The following is an 18,582-nucleotide window of genomic DNA, read 5'->3' as shown; positions in this document are numbered from 1 at the left end:
AAGCAGTACTAAAAGTAATCCAAATGACGATGCGTTGCACCCGCAGTCCTCTCTGGCGGAAAACAGTAGGTTTGTGTGATCCAGAGCAGAATTTATGTTGTTAATCGCTGAAAATATTATCCAGATAATTTTCCCACTCCGTGAACTCATGAAGGAACGCGTGCATCATTCAAACACACCTCACCAGAAACAGGGCATTTCGCAATCTGTGACGAATGCAGGCGAGAGCCAATGAGCGTTCGATTATCCTGCCGTAAAACCTGTCGTTTGAAGCGGCAACATTTGAATTTGTAAAGAGCGCGTCAGTCAGCGCGGGCTTTGCTGCTTACGGTCACTGACTGGACTCGCTGCTCGGGATGGAGAAGCAAGCAGATCGCCAAATAAAAGGCTTGTATTTGGGTCTGTTCCTCGCAGTCGTATGGATTTGGAAGATTTGGATTACAGCACACTAATACAATTGTTTCATTTCGCAATTATGTTGCGTTTTTGGTGTATTTTATAGTTCTATTGTCAGTCACAGCATGTCAGAGAAAATGCCTTTTGTGGCGCATGACAATCAAAGTAAACATTACATGACAAGTAAAGGTTAAACGATTGCAGAAATGTTATTTATTTTAAGGTTTAAAGTGAAGTTGTGTTTAACATTATGTAGGCATATTCTTGGAAACGAGCTGGCAGCAGAAATCACAACAAAACGAAATGTTATAATTTCATAAGTAAACAATTTAATAATGCAATTGAAAACAAGTTAATTCATATGACAACTAAAAACTAATCAAATTAATGCCGCAATTTCAGTATTCATAAGGATTATTTTTTAGGTGTCGTCAATACGTCAGTTTTGTACGTTAAAATGCTGAAAATACGTAAGTATTTGTACGTTTAGAGGCTGAAAATACGTAAGTATTTGTACGTTTTAGTGCCTGTAAAAACGTAAGTAAATGTACGTTTTATAGAACCACATTTTACGTAAAATACATACAAATTATCATGAGATCACGTTGCTCATTGACATTTTGGATTCCTTTCGTTTAGAACTTTCTCATGTCTCAGTTGTCTACTTTTATTTATCCTAAGGATTTTTATGAGAAACATCTGAGACACTGTTGAGACTAAAATGAGAATCACCACTACGTCTCCTGAGGTTAGAAAGAGCAACCACTGAGCAATAACATATTCCTATAATGGAGTCTTGATAGAGATTGCAGCAAGACAGTAAAGATATATTCTATGTTTCTTCCACCACATTCTCAGTTTTGACTCTTTTTTTTCTTAAATATTTATCATGTCTCATTTGTTTCTACTTCTATTTCTCCTAAGGAATTTTAGGAGAGACTTCTGAAATGCTGTTGGTACTAAAATGAGATATATGAGAATCTCATCTAAGTCTCATCTGAGCTTAGGAAAAGCAACCACTGAGCAATATAATTTTTCCTATGGGTCATTCCTCTTTATCTTCTTGTTTCGACCTTTCTGTTGGATTTCCATCTCTGCAGCCTTCAATCTGTCTTCTTTTTGGTAAATCAGCATCGCTTTCACTTTCATATCTGGACTCTTATAAAGATTGACGGAGACTGACAATGCTCTTTTCTATAACGTCCAGTTTTGTGTTGGCTAAACATACTCTGATGGAAAGTCAAATGCCATCTTTCATTCACTGTCATGTCATTCCAAACCCGTTTGACTCACTTTCTTCAGTGGAACTTAAAAGGAGATGTTTTGAAGAATGTATTTATTGCTTTTTTTGCCTCGCATTTATGATGAATGATTTTAAACTTCAGAAAGACTCCAGAAGCACTTTAAAACATGAGTCTTCTAAAACCAATAGTTTTGTGTCACAGCAGTTGTAATTGGGTTTCCATCCAAATATTTTTATGCAAATATTGAGATATTGCATAAAAATGCTGAATGGACGCATCAAGATGCAAATAAAACCCCCGAAATGCATACACTCACTTGATGATTTTTTTGTTGTTGTTGTTGTTCGGTAAAATGCATTCACATAAAGTACAATTGAAATACATTACTGGATAAATTCCTATATGTACATTAAAAAAGTAACCTTGCTTTAACCTAGTTTGTATGAGCATGTATCTGCACACTCTAAAATGCAAGTAATTCATTACATTTAATGAAATATTTTGTTCTCTTGAATGCATTGAATGGCAACACTGCTTTGTTTGCTAATTGTTTTTCCAATATTATGCCTTTTTGCATAAATTAAGTTCACAGCTTGGATGAAAACATGGCCCGTATGATCTTTCCCTCCAGTGAACTGAATCGTTGAGATGAACACAAAAACAAGATTGGATTTGTAAATGAATCATTCAGACTTGTTTGCTGAACTGGAACAACTGAGTCATTAGAAAGATTTGACTCTGAAATACTTGTTCAAGGATTAGACATCTTTACTCATGAACATACCAAAGAGCTTCAGTTTTGCTCTGTTCATGACACAAAGGTATCAAATAGCTTTAGGATACTTCATATGGAACCTTTTTATGTTATATTATAATTTGTTTGTTTGTTTGTTTTTTGGGCTGATGTGCCAAAATTGTGTTTCCGTTCAGTAGCCTATAGGGCAGCATTTTTTGCCATGTTTAAAACACATTTTACATTGTACACGTTTTTTGCATATGGGCCGGGGCTGACTTGCTACGCCACTGAATAAGACTGATGTACCCGCGTTGTAACACAAATAAATGTAAGGTTTTTGGATTTTCCCCTTACTTGAAATGCATGCTTATGGCTCGTTATTATTATTCGAAAAAAATAAAACATTAAACTTTGAACTTTTATTAACAAAACAATCTGTCTTCTTTTTGGTAAATCAGCATCGCTTTCACTTTCATATCTGGACTCTTATAAAGATTGACGGAGACTGACAATGCTCTTTTCTATAACGTCCAGTTTTGTGTTGGCTAAACATACTCTGATGGAAAGTCAAATGCCATCTTTCATTCACTGTCATGTCATTCCAAACCCGTTTGACTCACTTTCTTCAGTGGAACTTAAAAGGAGATGTTTTGAAGAATGTATTTATTGCTTTTTTTGCCTCGCATTTATGATGAATGATTTTAAACTTCAGAAAGACTCCAGAAGCACTTTAAAACATGAGTCTTCTAAAACCAATAGTTTTGTGTCACAGCAGTTGTAATTGGGTTTCCATCCAAATATTTTTATGCAAATATTGAGATATTGCATAAAAATGCTGAATGGACGCATCAAGATGCAAATAAAACCCCCGAAATGCATACACTCACTTGATGATTTTTTTGTTGTTGTTGTTGTTCGGTAAAATGCATTCACATAAAGTACAATTGAAATACATTACTGGATAAATTCCTATATGTACATTAAAAAAGTAACCTTGCTTTAACCTAGTTTGTATGAGCATGTATCTGCACACTCTAAAATGCAAGTAATTCATTACATTTAATGAAATATTTTGTTCTCTTGAATGCATTGAATGGCAACACTGCTTTGTTTGCTAATTGTTTTTCCAATATTATGCCTTTTTGCATAAATTAAGTTCACAGCTTGGATGAAAACATGGCCCGTATGATCTTTCCCTCCAGTGAACTGAATCGTTGAGATGAACACAAAAACAAGATTGGATTTGTAAATGAATCATTCAGACTTGTTTGCTGAACTGGAACAACTGAGTCATTAGAAAGATTTGACTCTGAAATACTTGTTCAAGGATTAGACATCTTTACTCATGAACATACCAAAGAGCTTCAGTTTTGCTCTGTTCATGACACAAAGGTATCAAATAGCTTTAGGATACTTCATATGGAACCTTTTTATGTTATATTATAATTTGTTTGTTTGTTTGTTTTTTGGGCTGATGTGCCAAAATTGTGTTTCCGTTCAGTAGCCTATAGGGCAGCATTTTTTGCCATGTTTAAAACACATTTTACATTGTACACGTTTTTTGCATATGGGCCGGGGCTGACTTGCTACGCCACTGAATAAGACTGATGTACCCGCGTTGTAACACAAATAAATGTAAGGTTTTTGGATTTTCCCCTTACTTGAAATGCATGCTTATGGCTCGTTATTATTATTCGAAAAAAATAAAACATTAAACTTTGAACTTTTATTAACAAAATAAATAAGGATATGTTTTACTCGCGTTTAACACAAATAAATAACCTATGGATTTCCCCTCAGGCTACCTTAAAATGTTCTTAGTTTGTGGCTTATTATCTTATTAATTAAAACACATCAGCCATAAAATAGCACGATGGCAAATTCGCATATATTAAACATCTCCCTTGCATTGACAAAATGAATAAGATGGATATAGCCGTTGTTACCCAAATAAATAAAGTATTTTCCCTTATTTAAAACGAATGCTTAGTTTGTGGTTCATTGTTATTTTTTTTATGAAAACCCAGCAACAAAGACACTCACTTATAGGCTATTAAACGAATCGCTTTGGATCCGCCATCATATAGTGTCAGTCTTCTCGCATCACTCTTGTCACGTGTCACAGTTTAAAATAGCTGGGCTAAGATATATAACAATTTTTATGACTGCAGAAATATGTTAATTCAGTACTCATCCCACCAGTCACAATTGTGACCGACCATAAAACTATTTTTCACACACTTTTCCAAAAAATTTTAAAAAAATAATTATTGATTATTTCAAAGGGTTACTAATGACTCATCATTTTGATATGTTCATGTCTGGGAAAAATGTGTGATTAAACGGATTAAAATAGAAGAAAAAACATTATTGTAAATTGTAATAATATTTCACAATATTGACAATTTCATCAAATACTGTAATTCCAGGGTATGAATGACGGGGGGTATTGGGGGGAATCTGACTTTCTAAAGAATGCTTGATCCCACCTGAAGCTCGTCAAAACAAGATGTTGGGGGGTCATAGAAAGTATTCTACTTGTAACATTACCTGTAAATATCAAGATAATTACCTGTGCTTTAAATGGAGTAGAGAGCACTTTAGGTACATAACCATGCCTTGGTTTCAGGACGACCTTAGAGTCGTTGGGCCCGAATTCGAGGCAGGTGGGGCTCACTGATAGCGCCTGCAGATCTCCCATACGCTTTACCAATGCTAATGCTAGAAGCAGAGCAGTCTTAAGCATCAGCGGACAAAGATCAATGGACTGTAGCGGCTCAAATGGAGGGCTCTTCAGAGCCTTCAACAACGTGGGCAGATCCCATGTAGGGACAGTGATGGGGCGAGGCGGGTTGAGCCTTCTAGACCCCTTCAGAAAATGAACAACCAAGTTGTTCCTGCCCACCGATTGGCCAGCTATAGAAGCGTAGGAGGCTGCTATGGCTGCTACATAGACCTTGAGGGAAGGGGAACGGCACTTATCCAACAGCTCTTGCAGGAAGGACAATATCAGAGATATGTCACATGAGATTGGGTCTGCGCTGCGGGCTGTACACCAGGTGGAGAAGACAGACCATTTAAGGGCATAGAGGCGTCTTGTAGACGGTGCTGTAGCCTGATAGATTGTGTTTAGCATGTTCTCGGGGAGGTTCGCAAGCTCTGATCGAGAGGCCAAAGGTGCAGAGCCCACAGCTCGGGCTGGGGGTGCCATATCGTTCCGTTCGCCTGAGAGAGGAGGTCCCGTCTCAGGGGAATGGGCCACGGGGCTGCCGAGAGCAGCCGGCACAGCTCTGCAAACCAGTGCTGGTTCCTCCAGAGCGGGGCCACCAACAGCACCTTGCGTATCTGTTCCCTGACTCGCCTGATCACCTGTGGAATCAGAGAGATCGGTGGAAAAGCGTAAAGGAGGAGGTTGGGCCAGTCATGGGCCAACGCGTCCCTGTCCTTCGAAAAGTAAGTTGGGCAATGACAGTTGTCTTCTGAGGCGAAGAGGTCGACCTCTGCCCTGTCGAATTTCTCCCAGATTTTCGGAACCGTTTGAGGGTGGAGCGTCCACTCCTTTGAGGTGACGTTGCTCCGAGACAGCATGTCTGCTCCTTGGTTCAGCCTGCTCAGTATATGCGCTGCTCTCAGCGAGCGCAAGTTGAACTGAGTCCATTCCAAGAGGCGCTCCACTAGTGCGAAGAGGCGCTTCGATGAGAGACCGCCCTGGCGATTTATATAGAACACTATCGTCATGCTGTTGTAGCGGACTAAGACGTGGTGTCCCCTTAGGTCTGTCAGAAAGGTTCGAAGGCCAAGACACACTGCCAGCATTTCCAGGCAGTTGATGTGAAGCAGGCCTTCCTCTTTTGACCAGTGGCCGAAAGCTGGCTTGCCATCGCACAGTGCTCCCCAACCCGTGTTGGAGGCATCTATCGAGACTACCTTCCTTCTGCAGACCATTCCAAGGGGCACGCCCCATTCCATCCAATGAGGATCTTTCCAAGGGGCCACGACTGATACACAGGCCCGGTCTACCTTGACGCGAAGGTGTCCGAGACGCCAGGCGCGGGATGGAACTCGTGGTTTCAGCCAATACTGAAGGGGCCGCATGCGGAGCAGGCCCAACTGTAGTACCGGAGACACCGACTCGCTCTCGGCTGGGGGAACCGTTTCTATGGCTCCTTTTGCCAGCAAATTCATCACCTCGGTGCGTAGGATGTGTTCATCCTCGCTCTGAACCGAGGTGCAGACCATGCCACTGAAATGTGGGGGTCTTCGAGCAAATTGGAGTGTATAACCTCGATTTATTATCTCCGTGACCCAGCTTGACACTCCGGGGATGGCCTGCCTGGCCTCGGCCTGCGTGGCAAGGGGCTGGATTGGTTCAAGTGGTGGGCCTTCAAAGGGGGACTCGACGCTCGCAATGAGTGGCAGAGTGGAATGAGTGGAAGAGGAAATTTGCTCTCTTTTTGAAAATGTTCTTTATTTTTTATTTTTATTTTTCCCGCTATAACAGCGGTTGGTTGTGTGAACGCAATTAGAACGGGCCCCATGTTCACCACAGTATTTTTGGTTACAAACACACTGCCAACGGCACCCGGAACTGAACGGGGTGCTTAGAGGCATAACAGAGGTGTTTTGGGGGGTGGTCCGGCTGCAGCGAGACTTGGCCCCCTCCTCTACCTGTCCCGCAGATCAAGATGATGCCTGCGGCACAGGGTCCAACACTATCTTGGGTCGGGGGCCCTGGCGTTTAGGAAACTGGCGGCGTCTGGCCGAGCGGGAGCGCTTGTAAGGATGATTGCAAGACCTGGTGATCTCGTCGTGGACCTCCAGAAAGAATGGTGAAGCTTGTTGTCGGGGGGCCTGACTGCGCCCCAGCAAGAACCACTCATCCAGGTGGCTGCGGGAGGGCTCCTCCGGCGGAGACCACTCCAAGTGGTTACAAACACACTGCCAACGGCACCCGGAACTGAACGGGGTGCTTAGAGGCATAACAGAGGTGTTTTGGGGGGTGGTCCGGCTGCAGCGAGACTTGGCCCCCTCCTCTACCTGTCCCGCAGATCAAGATGATGCCTGCGGCACAGGGTCCAACACTATCTTGGGTCGGGGGCCCTGGCGTTTAGGAAACTGGCGGCGTCTGGCCGAGCGGGAGCGCTTGTAAGGATGATTGCAAGACCTGGTGATCTCGTCGTGGACCTCCAGAAAGAATGGTGAAGCTTGTTGTCGGGGGGCCTGACTGCGCCCCAGCAAGAACCACTCATCCAGGTGGCTGCGGGAGGGCTCCTCCGGCGGAGACCACTCCAAGCCCAGCTCCTCCACAGCTTTAGACAGGACGCAGAAGAGCTCGGCGTCCATGCCCATGCTGAGTGTGCTGGGCTGTACAGATGGCAAGGGGGCGTACGACCCCGACAGCTCCTCCGCATCTGAAGCCTCCAACGACATGCTGTCGTCCATGGTGTCACACTCGCTTCCTCCAAATGAAACCAGATCGCTCGCAGCCGCAGAGGGACGCTGGTCTGGGAGGGAGAAGTGGACTGGAGAAACCTCTCTGAGTGGACAGAGTGAGGCATGCGGGGGCTCAGCCGGCGTGGGCTCACTCGTCACCGAGCGACGAGTTCCTCTGCCCCGCTGCTTTTTCCTCACAGGCTCCTGGGAGGAAGAAAGCAGGAGGACGCGAGGGGCAGAGTTGCTCTCTGAAAAGAAAGCTTTCCACGAGCGCAGAGAGGCGAGACTCATATCCTCGCAATGAGGACATTCCATCTCAATGAGTGCTGCTTCAGCGTGGGCAGCGCCCCATGCATGAAACACACTCACCGTGAGCATCAGCGACTTGCAGGGGGGCCCTGCATGAGTGACAGTATCGGAGCGGCATTTTGAAACAACGCAAAAAATTTGCTCTGTTATATCGCTGGATAGTGGCAGGGAACCGGAGACCGTCGCTGCAGCAGGCGCGAGGGTGGCGTGAATTGGCGAGAATGGCCGAGCAGGAAGGGGTCTCTCGATCCGCTACGAGGCTTGATCACGGTGAAGGCTTCATAGTCTCGTAGAGTGAAGATCTAGTAGTCATCGCTGAAGGAGAATAATTTGAGGATCCTATGGCGATGTGCCGCTAATATAGCCAGATGACCCCGCCCATTCTGGCGGGCTTTGGCTGGCTTTACTGCCATTGGTTCGTTTTTTATTCTCTAACCAATGGCTGTGCAGTTACACTGCATTATTGAAAGGTTTCAGTCATTGGAGAAAAATGAATTTTCCCCAAGCGTCTTAAACAGACGCAGTACGAGTGAAGTATCGATAGGGAACTGAATTTATGAAGCAAACATCAACACTAAAATAAACGTTCAATCAATACACATGAAAGTCACATTCATTATTGTAATACTCAGTCTTACTGAACCCAAATCGTTAAAGGGGTCCTATTATTTAATTTTACAAAGTCTTGATTTGGATGTTGGGATGTACTAGAACATGTTTTCTGGCTTGATTGTTCCAAAAACACATTATTTTTCACATATTTTACATTACTGCTGCAGTTCCCAGTCTGTTTAGTTTGTTTGCATGCTCTGTTTAGTTCCTGTTTTGATAAAAACCCTCCTCCCAATAATATGAAATGTTCTCTGATTGGTTAGCTGTCCCAGTGCATTGTGATTGGTGAACCTCAGAGCGTGTTCCAGAAAAGTCACGCCCCTTACCATAAACCGAGACATGGTGACAACATGCTACTAAAGCAGATTTTCTTCTTCTTTCTTTCTTTCTTTCTTCTTCTTCATCTTCTCTAGCGCAGTTTAACCAGACCTCGCCCATAGCCAGGGATCATTTAAATGAGTGACATTTTGACTTCACAATATCTGGAAGAAGCACACTGTAGTCTGAATGAGCCATTATAGTTCTTGAAAAGTGTTTTCTGTTAAATATAATGTCTCCTTTTAGAGTGGACTTTGAGCTTTGATAACCTTGCAGATATATATATATATATATATATATACAGTGGGTACGGAAAGTATTCAGACCCCCTTAAATTTTTCACTCTTTGTTATATTGCAGCCATTTGCTAAAATCATTTAAGTTCAATTTTTTTCCTCATTAATGTACACACAGCACCCCATATTGACAGAAAAACACAGAATTGTTGACATTTTTGCAGATTTATTAAAAAAGAAAAACTGAAATATCACATGGTCCTAAGTATTCAGACCCTTTGCTCAGTATTTAGTAGAAGGACCCTTTTGATCTAATACAGCCATATATATAAACATATATATTAAATGCTTACATTAAAAATTGCAAGTTACAAATGAAACATGACACACTAACTGAAGTTGAAAAAGTGAAATTTCGTCATAAAAATACCAGTAACAAAAAAGCTACAGAAATCATGCTTATACATTTTAAACATTTCCACAGCTGAAATACACTAACTCAGACATGTTTCATGTATTTACTTGTTACTACTTGCAGTTCTTCAGATTTTTTCCCTCTTCACAAGTTTTCCTATCATTTTCATTTATAATTCATTTTCGAACAGAACTTTTGTATATATTGTCTTCACATAATTCTGAAGAAATTTAATATTAAAGTTTTATATTCTTCTACTGACTTTGAAAAAAATGCAAATAATTTAAAGGCATTACAATTTTCAGAATTAAACTGGATACTGAATTTTGATTGATTCACTTTCCTGTAATTTTTTGCTGATTTACAGGATTGTTTTTACTTTTGCCTGTTTGTTCTATTTGCTATCCATATCACCTGCACCTTTTTCATTCACTGTACACTAGTAGGTGCCTTTTCGTCCTGTTAGTCAATAAATCCTTGGTAAACACTGCATGTATAATGATGGTCCCAAGCATGATTACTTGCAGCTTCTGTTTAGCCAAGCAGTGTTGTAAAGTGTGTCACTGTACACAACAACCTCATCTCATATGGAAATATTATTGCATTCCATAAACATAGAGTGACTACATGGTATTAGTTGTGTGTTCAATGTGAAAGATATCTTGAAATGTGTGTTCAAAAACAGGTATCAGACCTTTGTCTCTGAGGACGCAGGGCCCAATACTCTGGTTGCAACAGTTCTGGCCAAGGACCCAGATGGAGATGGGATCACATACAAAATTACAGCAGGCAATGAAGGCGGCAACTTTGTCATCGACAGTCAGAAAGGTGAGACATCCTTTTCAGATTTGGTATTACTCTTTTGATCTCTCTGACAGCCGTTTTATGCTATATAAACATTCACTAATGAGCAGTGCAGTAGACAAGTCTTAATTCAGTGGTTTCTTTCAAACTCATTACATTGCATAATTTTATACATAAGTCATTTAAATATTAATGATACTTTATTAATATTTAATAATTAAATGTACTTTCACGGTAGGAGGATCACTGCAGGGCAGCTATTCAAACAAAAGTCTTTATCCATCTTTTAATTTGGACATTATTTAGATGCCAGTGAAGTATTGTATATTTATTTAATGTATGGGAGAGAGGTATAGGCATGAACATCATGCAGGCCAAACTAAAACTTGTGTTCTAGTGAGAAAACAGCAACACCAGCGCATACGTCAATGTTGTACCACTGCTCCAATAGTAAAAAGATTTTGTTGTAGAACAAACAGTATAGAGAGGACGAGAAATTATGTGGGAGGAGTTAGGATGGAGTTTGAAGATGCTTCCCAACCAGAAAAGAGGACTTTAATCTGAAGGGTCCTTAAGGGTTAAATGAAGACACAATGTTTAGTGTGAACATCTGGTAAACGGTAAAATCCAGAATGGCAGGAGAGTGAGTGAAATCAACAGCAACATCTTTTGGAATGTTTAAATACATAATGTACTGTATTTTAGATCACACTAGTTCAATGTTTTTATAATTAAGCAAAAGTACAGACATGAATAATGCTTCAATGTATCAAAGTTGCATTTCAAATCAGTTTAAAAGTTGCCATGTATGTGTTACGGCTTGCCAGGGCGAGACGCACAAAGGAGGCAGATATCAAACAGACGGAGTCTTTTAATAAATCCACTTAGGAAAATCAGGAGAACACAACCACTTAAACGACATCAGACAGTACAAGGGAACTGAGGAAAACACAGGGCTTATAAACACATGGAACATAATCAGGAACATCAGAATAGATAATAATCAGAACAGAAACAGGTTAGGAGTAATCAAGGATAATTAATAAAACACAGCTGAGACAAACGCGTCCCGTGCCATAACAATACCACCGGGGAGGGGTGGGGTGGGCGCCCTGGAGGCTGGTGCAAGACAGGGACACGGGGAAGGCCTCCAGGGCGGATCATACAGTCAGAGGAGTCAAGGCAGATCAGGGGACTTGGGAGGCCATGGTGGATCGGGCAGTTCAGGGGGCCATGGAGGTGCCGGCCATTCGGGAGGGCATGGAGTTGCCTTCGTGGCCTTGTCCAGGTCCCCCGGCTCGGCCACTATGGCCACGGATATATGCCCCCCCCCCCAAAAAAAATTATTGGGGAAAACTAGGTGTTTCGATGCCCGGAAGGGTCGCTGGAGGGTGCTCTGGAGGAGCAGGCACTGGAGGGCGCTCTGGAGGAGCAGAGATGGTTAACACAGGAGGCTCAGGAGACGTTGGAGGGCTGGACGGGTCCAGCGGAGGCGAAGGCGACTCAGGAGACAATGGAGCTGGACAGGACCAGCAGAGGCGAAAGAGACTCAGGAGAGCTGGACAGGACCAACGGAGACGAAAGAAAGCTTTCTGGAGCCGATTCTGGGGTGAGGATAGGAGCCGAGAACTCTGGGGGTAGCGCCATGTCCATGAGCTCTGAGAGGCATGCTGGAGCCGACACTGGAGCGAGCCTAGGGACCAGAACCAACCGCCTTCTCCTCCTCAGATTTCCCTCTAGGCTCGGGGTGAAAGGCGAGATAGGCGGGCTTGACTTCAGAGCGGCCAGCGGGCTTAAGTGAGCCACGGCCGGCGGGCTTGTGTGAGCCGCGGCTGGCGGGCTTGACAACAGGAAAAACAGGCAAACAAACATTTTCAAAACCAAAAAACAAACATGGGTAGAAGGGGCACCGCTTACTATCTTGGTCCTGTCTTCTGTCACGGGTTGCCAGGGCGGGAAGCACGAAGGAGGCAGATATCAAACAAACAGAGTCTTTTAATAAATCCCCTTACGAAAATCAGGAGAACACAACCACTTAAACGACGTTAGACAGGACAAGGGAACTGATGGGAAAAAAACAGAAACAGGTGAGGAGTAATCAAGGATAATTAATAAAACACAGCTGAGACAAATGGAACTTAATAAAACAGGAAACAGGAACTACCAAATAAGGACAAACAGGAACATACTTGTGACAGTATGATTGCCATTAATCATATTTACTTTTTTTATAATCATCACTTGAACAAACAAGTCATTGGTACTTTCACATACACAAAATTAGCCACTGACTAATTATAAATAGGCAATTATTGTAAAGCGTTTATTTTGAGCAAAACTGTTAAAAGTTAGTTAAAACACCCACACAGGGATATAACTATTAATATGAAATCCGTTTCTGCCTTAGAGTAGAGAGAGAGAGAGAAAACATTTCACATTGTGAGAAATGAAGTCAGTTGTTAGAAATAAAGTTGCAGTTGCAAGAAATGAAATCACAATTCTGAGTAAGTATAGCCAGAATTTCCATTTTATTTTATTTTATTTTCATTTTTTTTTCTAACTCTAAACCATAAGTTGGAAATGGGAAATATGAAAGATCCAGTTGGTAAGCGTTTTAATTGTATTATAAGTGTATCCTTTAGGAACCATGTGTGTGTACAGATCAGACACTTTGAGTCCCTTGATGATTACAGAACTTTTCACTGGGCATTGGAACATTTCTATTAACTAATATGAAAATGCAGCATCTGTTTATCTCCTGCAGTTTTGAAGAAATGTAGTAATGGCTCAGTAAATATAATATTTATTGGCAACTACAAATACAAATTTCTTAACTCCTCAAAGTAACAGCATTTGCTAAACAACTGATGACTTAATTGCAACACACTCCTCAAGCAGTGAAAGAGTTAGGCATGTTTTGATTGATTGCGTTTTGATTGAAGAAGATTGATCCGTAAGGTACAGACTTCACTTGTCCTCACAAAATATATTTGCTGCTTACCTTCACACTGCCCCAATTTAGTGCTCCATTCAGGTGATTCAAACATGCACCGCTTCATTGGAAGCACCGCGGTTCCTTGAAGAGTGTCTCTGTTGATTCCCTTCCCTGCATATTCCTCCTTTTCTCTCCTCTAAATATCAAAGCTTTTCTTTATTGCCCCTTCTACGGCTCGTCAGATCTCCGTCTCTCCTGAAATTCCCTCTATCATTCATTAGAGCCTCTCCTCCATTAGGTTGTTTTTGTTGGTGCAAAGCAGGGCTCAGACGCTTGGTGCTTGTTGTTAATTTACTTTAACTCACAGAGGAATGTGCTCAGTTTGATTTAATACCCCTTTAAGGATTCAAACAGCAAAGTCAATAAGATGATCAGGCCTTTTGTATTAAAGACATAAATACAAAAACTGCATCCGGTCCATGAAGGTTGTATTTACCGGCACAGCAGCGTAGTGTTTACGCTGATAATCAGTCAGATCATCGCCAGCACACAGGACCTGTCAAGCATTTTTATTTTCCTCTGTTATTTGTAGTGTTTTGATTTTCCTTTGTTCTTTGTCCTGCTAAAAGGCCTCGTGTTAAACAAGGTTCCAACATCCGAATGTCTGGTAATGGAGAAATGCATTGCAAAAAAGAAAAGACTACCAGAAAAAATATTTGGCTGACAGGCTGTTAACATTGCACAAAAACTGATAGATTGTGTAATTAATGATGCTCTGGATGTGTCCAGCAATCCATAAAAGAGAATACACAAGCTATAGTTTTTGTGAATATATATATATATATATATATATATATGTATATATATGAAGAGTTCAGATGCAAAAGCCTCTAAATGCCGTCTGAAATTTTCTTCTAAAATGAGCATTTTTATCAGGCCCCTATATTTACGTTCAGTTATCCCGACCTACAAACTACGTTACATTGGTGCCGAAACCCGGGAGGAAGGAGGGGCACGCTGCCAGAGATCCCTCACCGCAGGGGTGAGTCCGCGGTGCCATCGAGTATGGCGGGGCAGTCTGCCGCCATGGACGCTCGGGGCGGTGGGCTGGAGTGAGTTGCCGGGGGCGGACGAACTCGCTGCCGGCCGCCTGGGATGTGGAGGGACGGCTGCCGTCCGTGAGGGAGCGGAGGAGTCTGCCCGTTCGCCAGGAGGCCGGAGCCTGCTGCCATCCGCCATGATTGGGGAGGAGCAGGGAACGGGGGACTCCTGCCGGCTGCCCGAACGCGGAGGAGCCGTCGCCGTCCACTGGGCGGCGGAGGAGTGTCGTGCCGTCCACTGAGGGCTATCCAGTGCTGCCGCCAGGCATCGCGGAAGAGCTTACCCAGCTGGTGGAGGGCCGAGTGGCAGTGTGTCGGGGCACCGGAATCAGAATTTTTTTTTTCCTCTCTCCCCTCTCTCGTCTCTGTCTCTCCTCATCCTTCCGTCTCCTTTTCTCTCGCCTCGTCTGTCTGTCCTTACCCCCAGGTACGCCGCGGCCGCCGTGATCGGCTCCCCCCGGGAGGGGGGGGGGTAGAGCGCAATCTCGGGTGTACCCCCCGGCCTGCGAGGGGCGATGGGGGTATGTGACGAGAGGGGCGGGGCCGAGAGCCGTGGGAACGGAGCGAGGCCGGTGGAGTAATTGCGAATGCGCGACACCTGCGCCACTCACCGGTCTCGAGTCTCACGGAGGAGCTCCGGAAGGATACAAAGGAGGAGTGATGACAGGGAAAGACGAGAGAGGACCAGGCCTGGATTTTATTTTGGTTTTGTTTGTGCGCGACAGTCGTCCGCGAGGGGCTGTCGCGCTGTTTTGGGTTTATTTTATTATTAAAGTTTGTTGAAATGTTCGCCGGTTCCCGCCTCCTCCTTCCCGACTTATGAACTTTGTTACACTATACATTGCCATTAGAGCAAAATTACTGAACCTAAACATAAGGAGCCTGATAAAAATGCTCATTTTAGATGAAATTTTCAGATGGCACTTAAAAGCTTTTGCATCTGAATTCTTCATATATATATGTAGTGGTGCCTGGAGAAGTGGGTATACTCTTAATTTATGCCCCCATTTGTTTTAAGTGGCCCAGCAAAGGATGAATGGCCTGTGTTATAAAAAGTGACATGTAAGAATCAAGACTAATCTTGCATATTTAGTTCACCCCAAAATGGGCCAATAGTATTTGCACATTTTCACTTTCTGTAACTTCTGCTACTTGACTTACTGGAGTAAGGATCATTATGAAATTAATATTAGCCACAAAATAGGTGCAGATTTTGCGATAAATAATTGAAATGTAAAAAATTACATAGACTGCAACAATTAACAATTTGTCAGAACCTCTAGTAGACAAGCTATTTTGTTTAGTTATCTGTAGGAGAATCATGATCTCTATTTGATACAAAAAAAATAAATGTATCCAGAATTGTGCAGCTCTACTCCTATTTTTGACTGAGTGTTTCTCCCATGGCATACAGTGATGGGCAAATAGTAACCTCCTGCCTACTCCCCCCATACCTTTTACAATTTATGTATAGGCTATACTATATAGTAGGGGTGTGCGATATTGACAAAAAATTATATCTCGATATTTTATGGGATTTTATCGATAACGATAATTAGACGATATTTTGCTGAGTGTGTTATTGTGCTGGTACCTTAAGGACTGCCGAAGACAGCTGACTCCTAATGTTTTTAATATTCTTCATATTCTGTGTGGTGGTCAGTTCATACTGATAGAAATTTATCTTTTCCAATAAGTTCAAACTGATTTTTGCATTTTATGGGCATTTTTACCTTTATAAAGCCATTTTTTCTAAAAGTGTCCATTATCTTTTGAGTCAAATTCTTACATTTAATCAGGGAATTAGAATAATAAGACATTTGGGCTGTTACCAAGCAAATGAAATCAACACAGAAGCTGCATCTGAAGTGGCATTTAGATGTATTTACACACATGTATTTTGTTTAATGCAAGACATGAATGCATTTAACCTGCAATTACAAATGCATAGATAATGTTTTGATATATTAAACATAAAACGTTGAATACTGATATTTGAAATTATTTAAAACATGAAAAAAATCACAAAAAAAGGAAAAGAAAGAAAAAGCAGAAATTTGAAATTAAAACCACCAGCAGGTGGGAGCAAATCATTCTTAATAAGTGAGTCATTGCGATTGAACCGAATCATTTAAATGATTGATTAATTCAAGAACGAAACACCGTCATGTTGCTCAGAGACACAAAACAGCGCCGTGGCTGTATTCGGAATGATTTTTGTTGGCGAAATAGAGCAAAAACAAGCAATATGGTGTCTAAAACGTAAGTCTCTTAATTAACTTATTGTTTATTGAATTCAATGTCACATTTGTAATCATGGTAATTTTTGGAGAAAAACGGCACTCTTCGTGTGAAATTGAATAACTATATGAAGTGGTATAAATATATAAATTTTCTGCCATCATGTCTTGAATTTGTGATCATTCTAAATGCATTTTAATAGACTGAATCATGCAGTGAAAGAAAACACACTAAATGCGCACACGCACTAGTCTAGACTTCACGTAATGTATGCGTGCGCTCTGTAGGGATGTTTTGAATGTTTTTTGCAAAATATTCTATAATGTAAAATCGCACATCGTTAAAACAACAATTACGATATTATCGCAGACGATATATATCGCACACCCCTACTATATAGTGCAAAACAATTAAATAAAAAAATATATAATAAGAGCATTTTTAATACAATTAAGCACTAGTCAAGCTGCGATAGCAAACAGGACCACAAGGAGATGCCAAAAGATCACTAAACCTACTGCCTTGACCTGACTGTTCAGGCTACTATATGGATCCATTCAGAATCTAAAAAACACCTCCGGGCTTCAGCAGCACCCATTATAAAACACTCATGCTTTTAAGCCAAATACACGCTGAAAAGAATAATTCTGGACATGACTCTAAGCCATCTCTAATGAAACCTGTAGGTTTTCTCTGTAGCTGTTTTCTTAGGCGGAGGGTGAACCAAGTCCAGGGTAAGGCTAAAAGCAGCCAAATGTATTAAACAAAATTCTTTTTTTTTTTTTAATTTTTCCCGAAAATACTAGTTAATGTTATCGCATTGGACTGAAATTTTGTGACTTTGTTCACAAAGGGTATAACTACTTCTAAACAAAATTTTGATCATTTTCATACTTTGCTGGGGGAGATTTTTCACCTTGTTTACACTTGTGATGTTCCAGGGCAAAAATGACCCGGCCTCAAAAAAATGCTTATAAATCACTCATTATGCTATATTATCAACAAAGATTGGATTCAATCTTTTTGTCAACTTCTTATCTTTCATTTAGGACTGGTTTTGTATTTATATTTGCTTCTGATTAATCGTAGGCATCATTTATCTGAGAGTAGGCACTTCATTTTTTGAGTGAAAAAAGCATTATTTATGAATAATTTTCACAATATTAAATAAAAACTGAAGAAAATTTGCACTGTTTATCACACTAGTGTACTTTAATGTTTAATCAGGGAGTTTGTTTTGAACGGCTTTTATTTTGTACAAAATGGCACAAAGTCACACTTGTGGTGTTCCCGGTCAAAAATGTCCAGCCATTCAAAGTGAATGGGAAAGAATGAAAGTAATAGAAACTATTAGTGTTCAGGAGCATGTTGATCATGTTCACGTTCACATATGTATGTGTGCTTGCAAACACAAAGGCCTTGGACCTGTTCATGTTTGAATGCATGTATATTCACGCTAACACACACACACACACACACACACACACACTTATACAAACTACTGGGAGTATTACAAGTTTTCTATTTCATCCTACCCTGAACTGCATCCAATATAATTTCATCAATCTGATAGTATAACTCTTTCTTTCTCTCTCTCTCTCACTCACCCACACATACACACACACACCCACACACACACACACACACACGAACTGGCTTCACCCTGCTTCAAAATAATATTTTTACTTTTTACTATTTTATACTTTCTTTCATCACACCTTCTGGACAAAATATTATGACAATAGGTATTGAGGCTTTCATGTTCTCACAAAGCAGACAAAAGTTTACTAATAAATGCTTTAG

At 41.4% G+C, this 18,582-nt stretch overlaps 1 protein-coding gene across 1 annotated transcript in view; it reads left to right on the top strand.

The window, feature by feature from the left end:
* The window catches only part of LOC107565684 (neural-cadherin-like), a 222,178-nt gene that overhangs the window by 150,529 nt on the left and 53,067 nt on the right, over positions 1-18,582 (top strand). Inside the window, exon 7 of the mRNA XM_016250944.1 lies at positions 10,385-10,527. Coding sequence (XP_016106430.1) covers positions 10,385-10,527 — 143 coding nt within the window. The remainder of the gene's footprint in view (positions 1-10,384; positions 10,528-18,582) is intronic.

This window comes from Sinocyclocheilus grahami, unplaced genomic scaffold, assembly GCF_001515645.1.
Source record: "Sinocyclocheilus grahami isolate Dianchi unplaced genomic scaffold, SAMN03320097.WGS_v1.1 scaffold1017.1, whole genome shotgun sequence".
NCBI lineage: Eukaryota > Metazoa > Chordata > Actinopteri > Cypriniformes > Cyprinidae > Sinocyclocheilus > Sinocyclocheilus grahami.
Note: the sequence above shows the minus strand (reverse complement) of the source record. Positions and strands in the feature narration are given on the sequence as shown.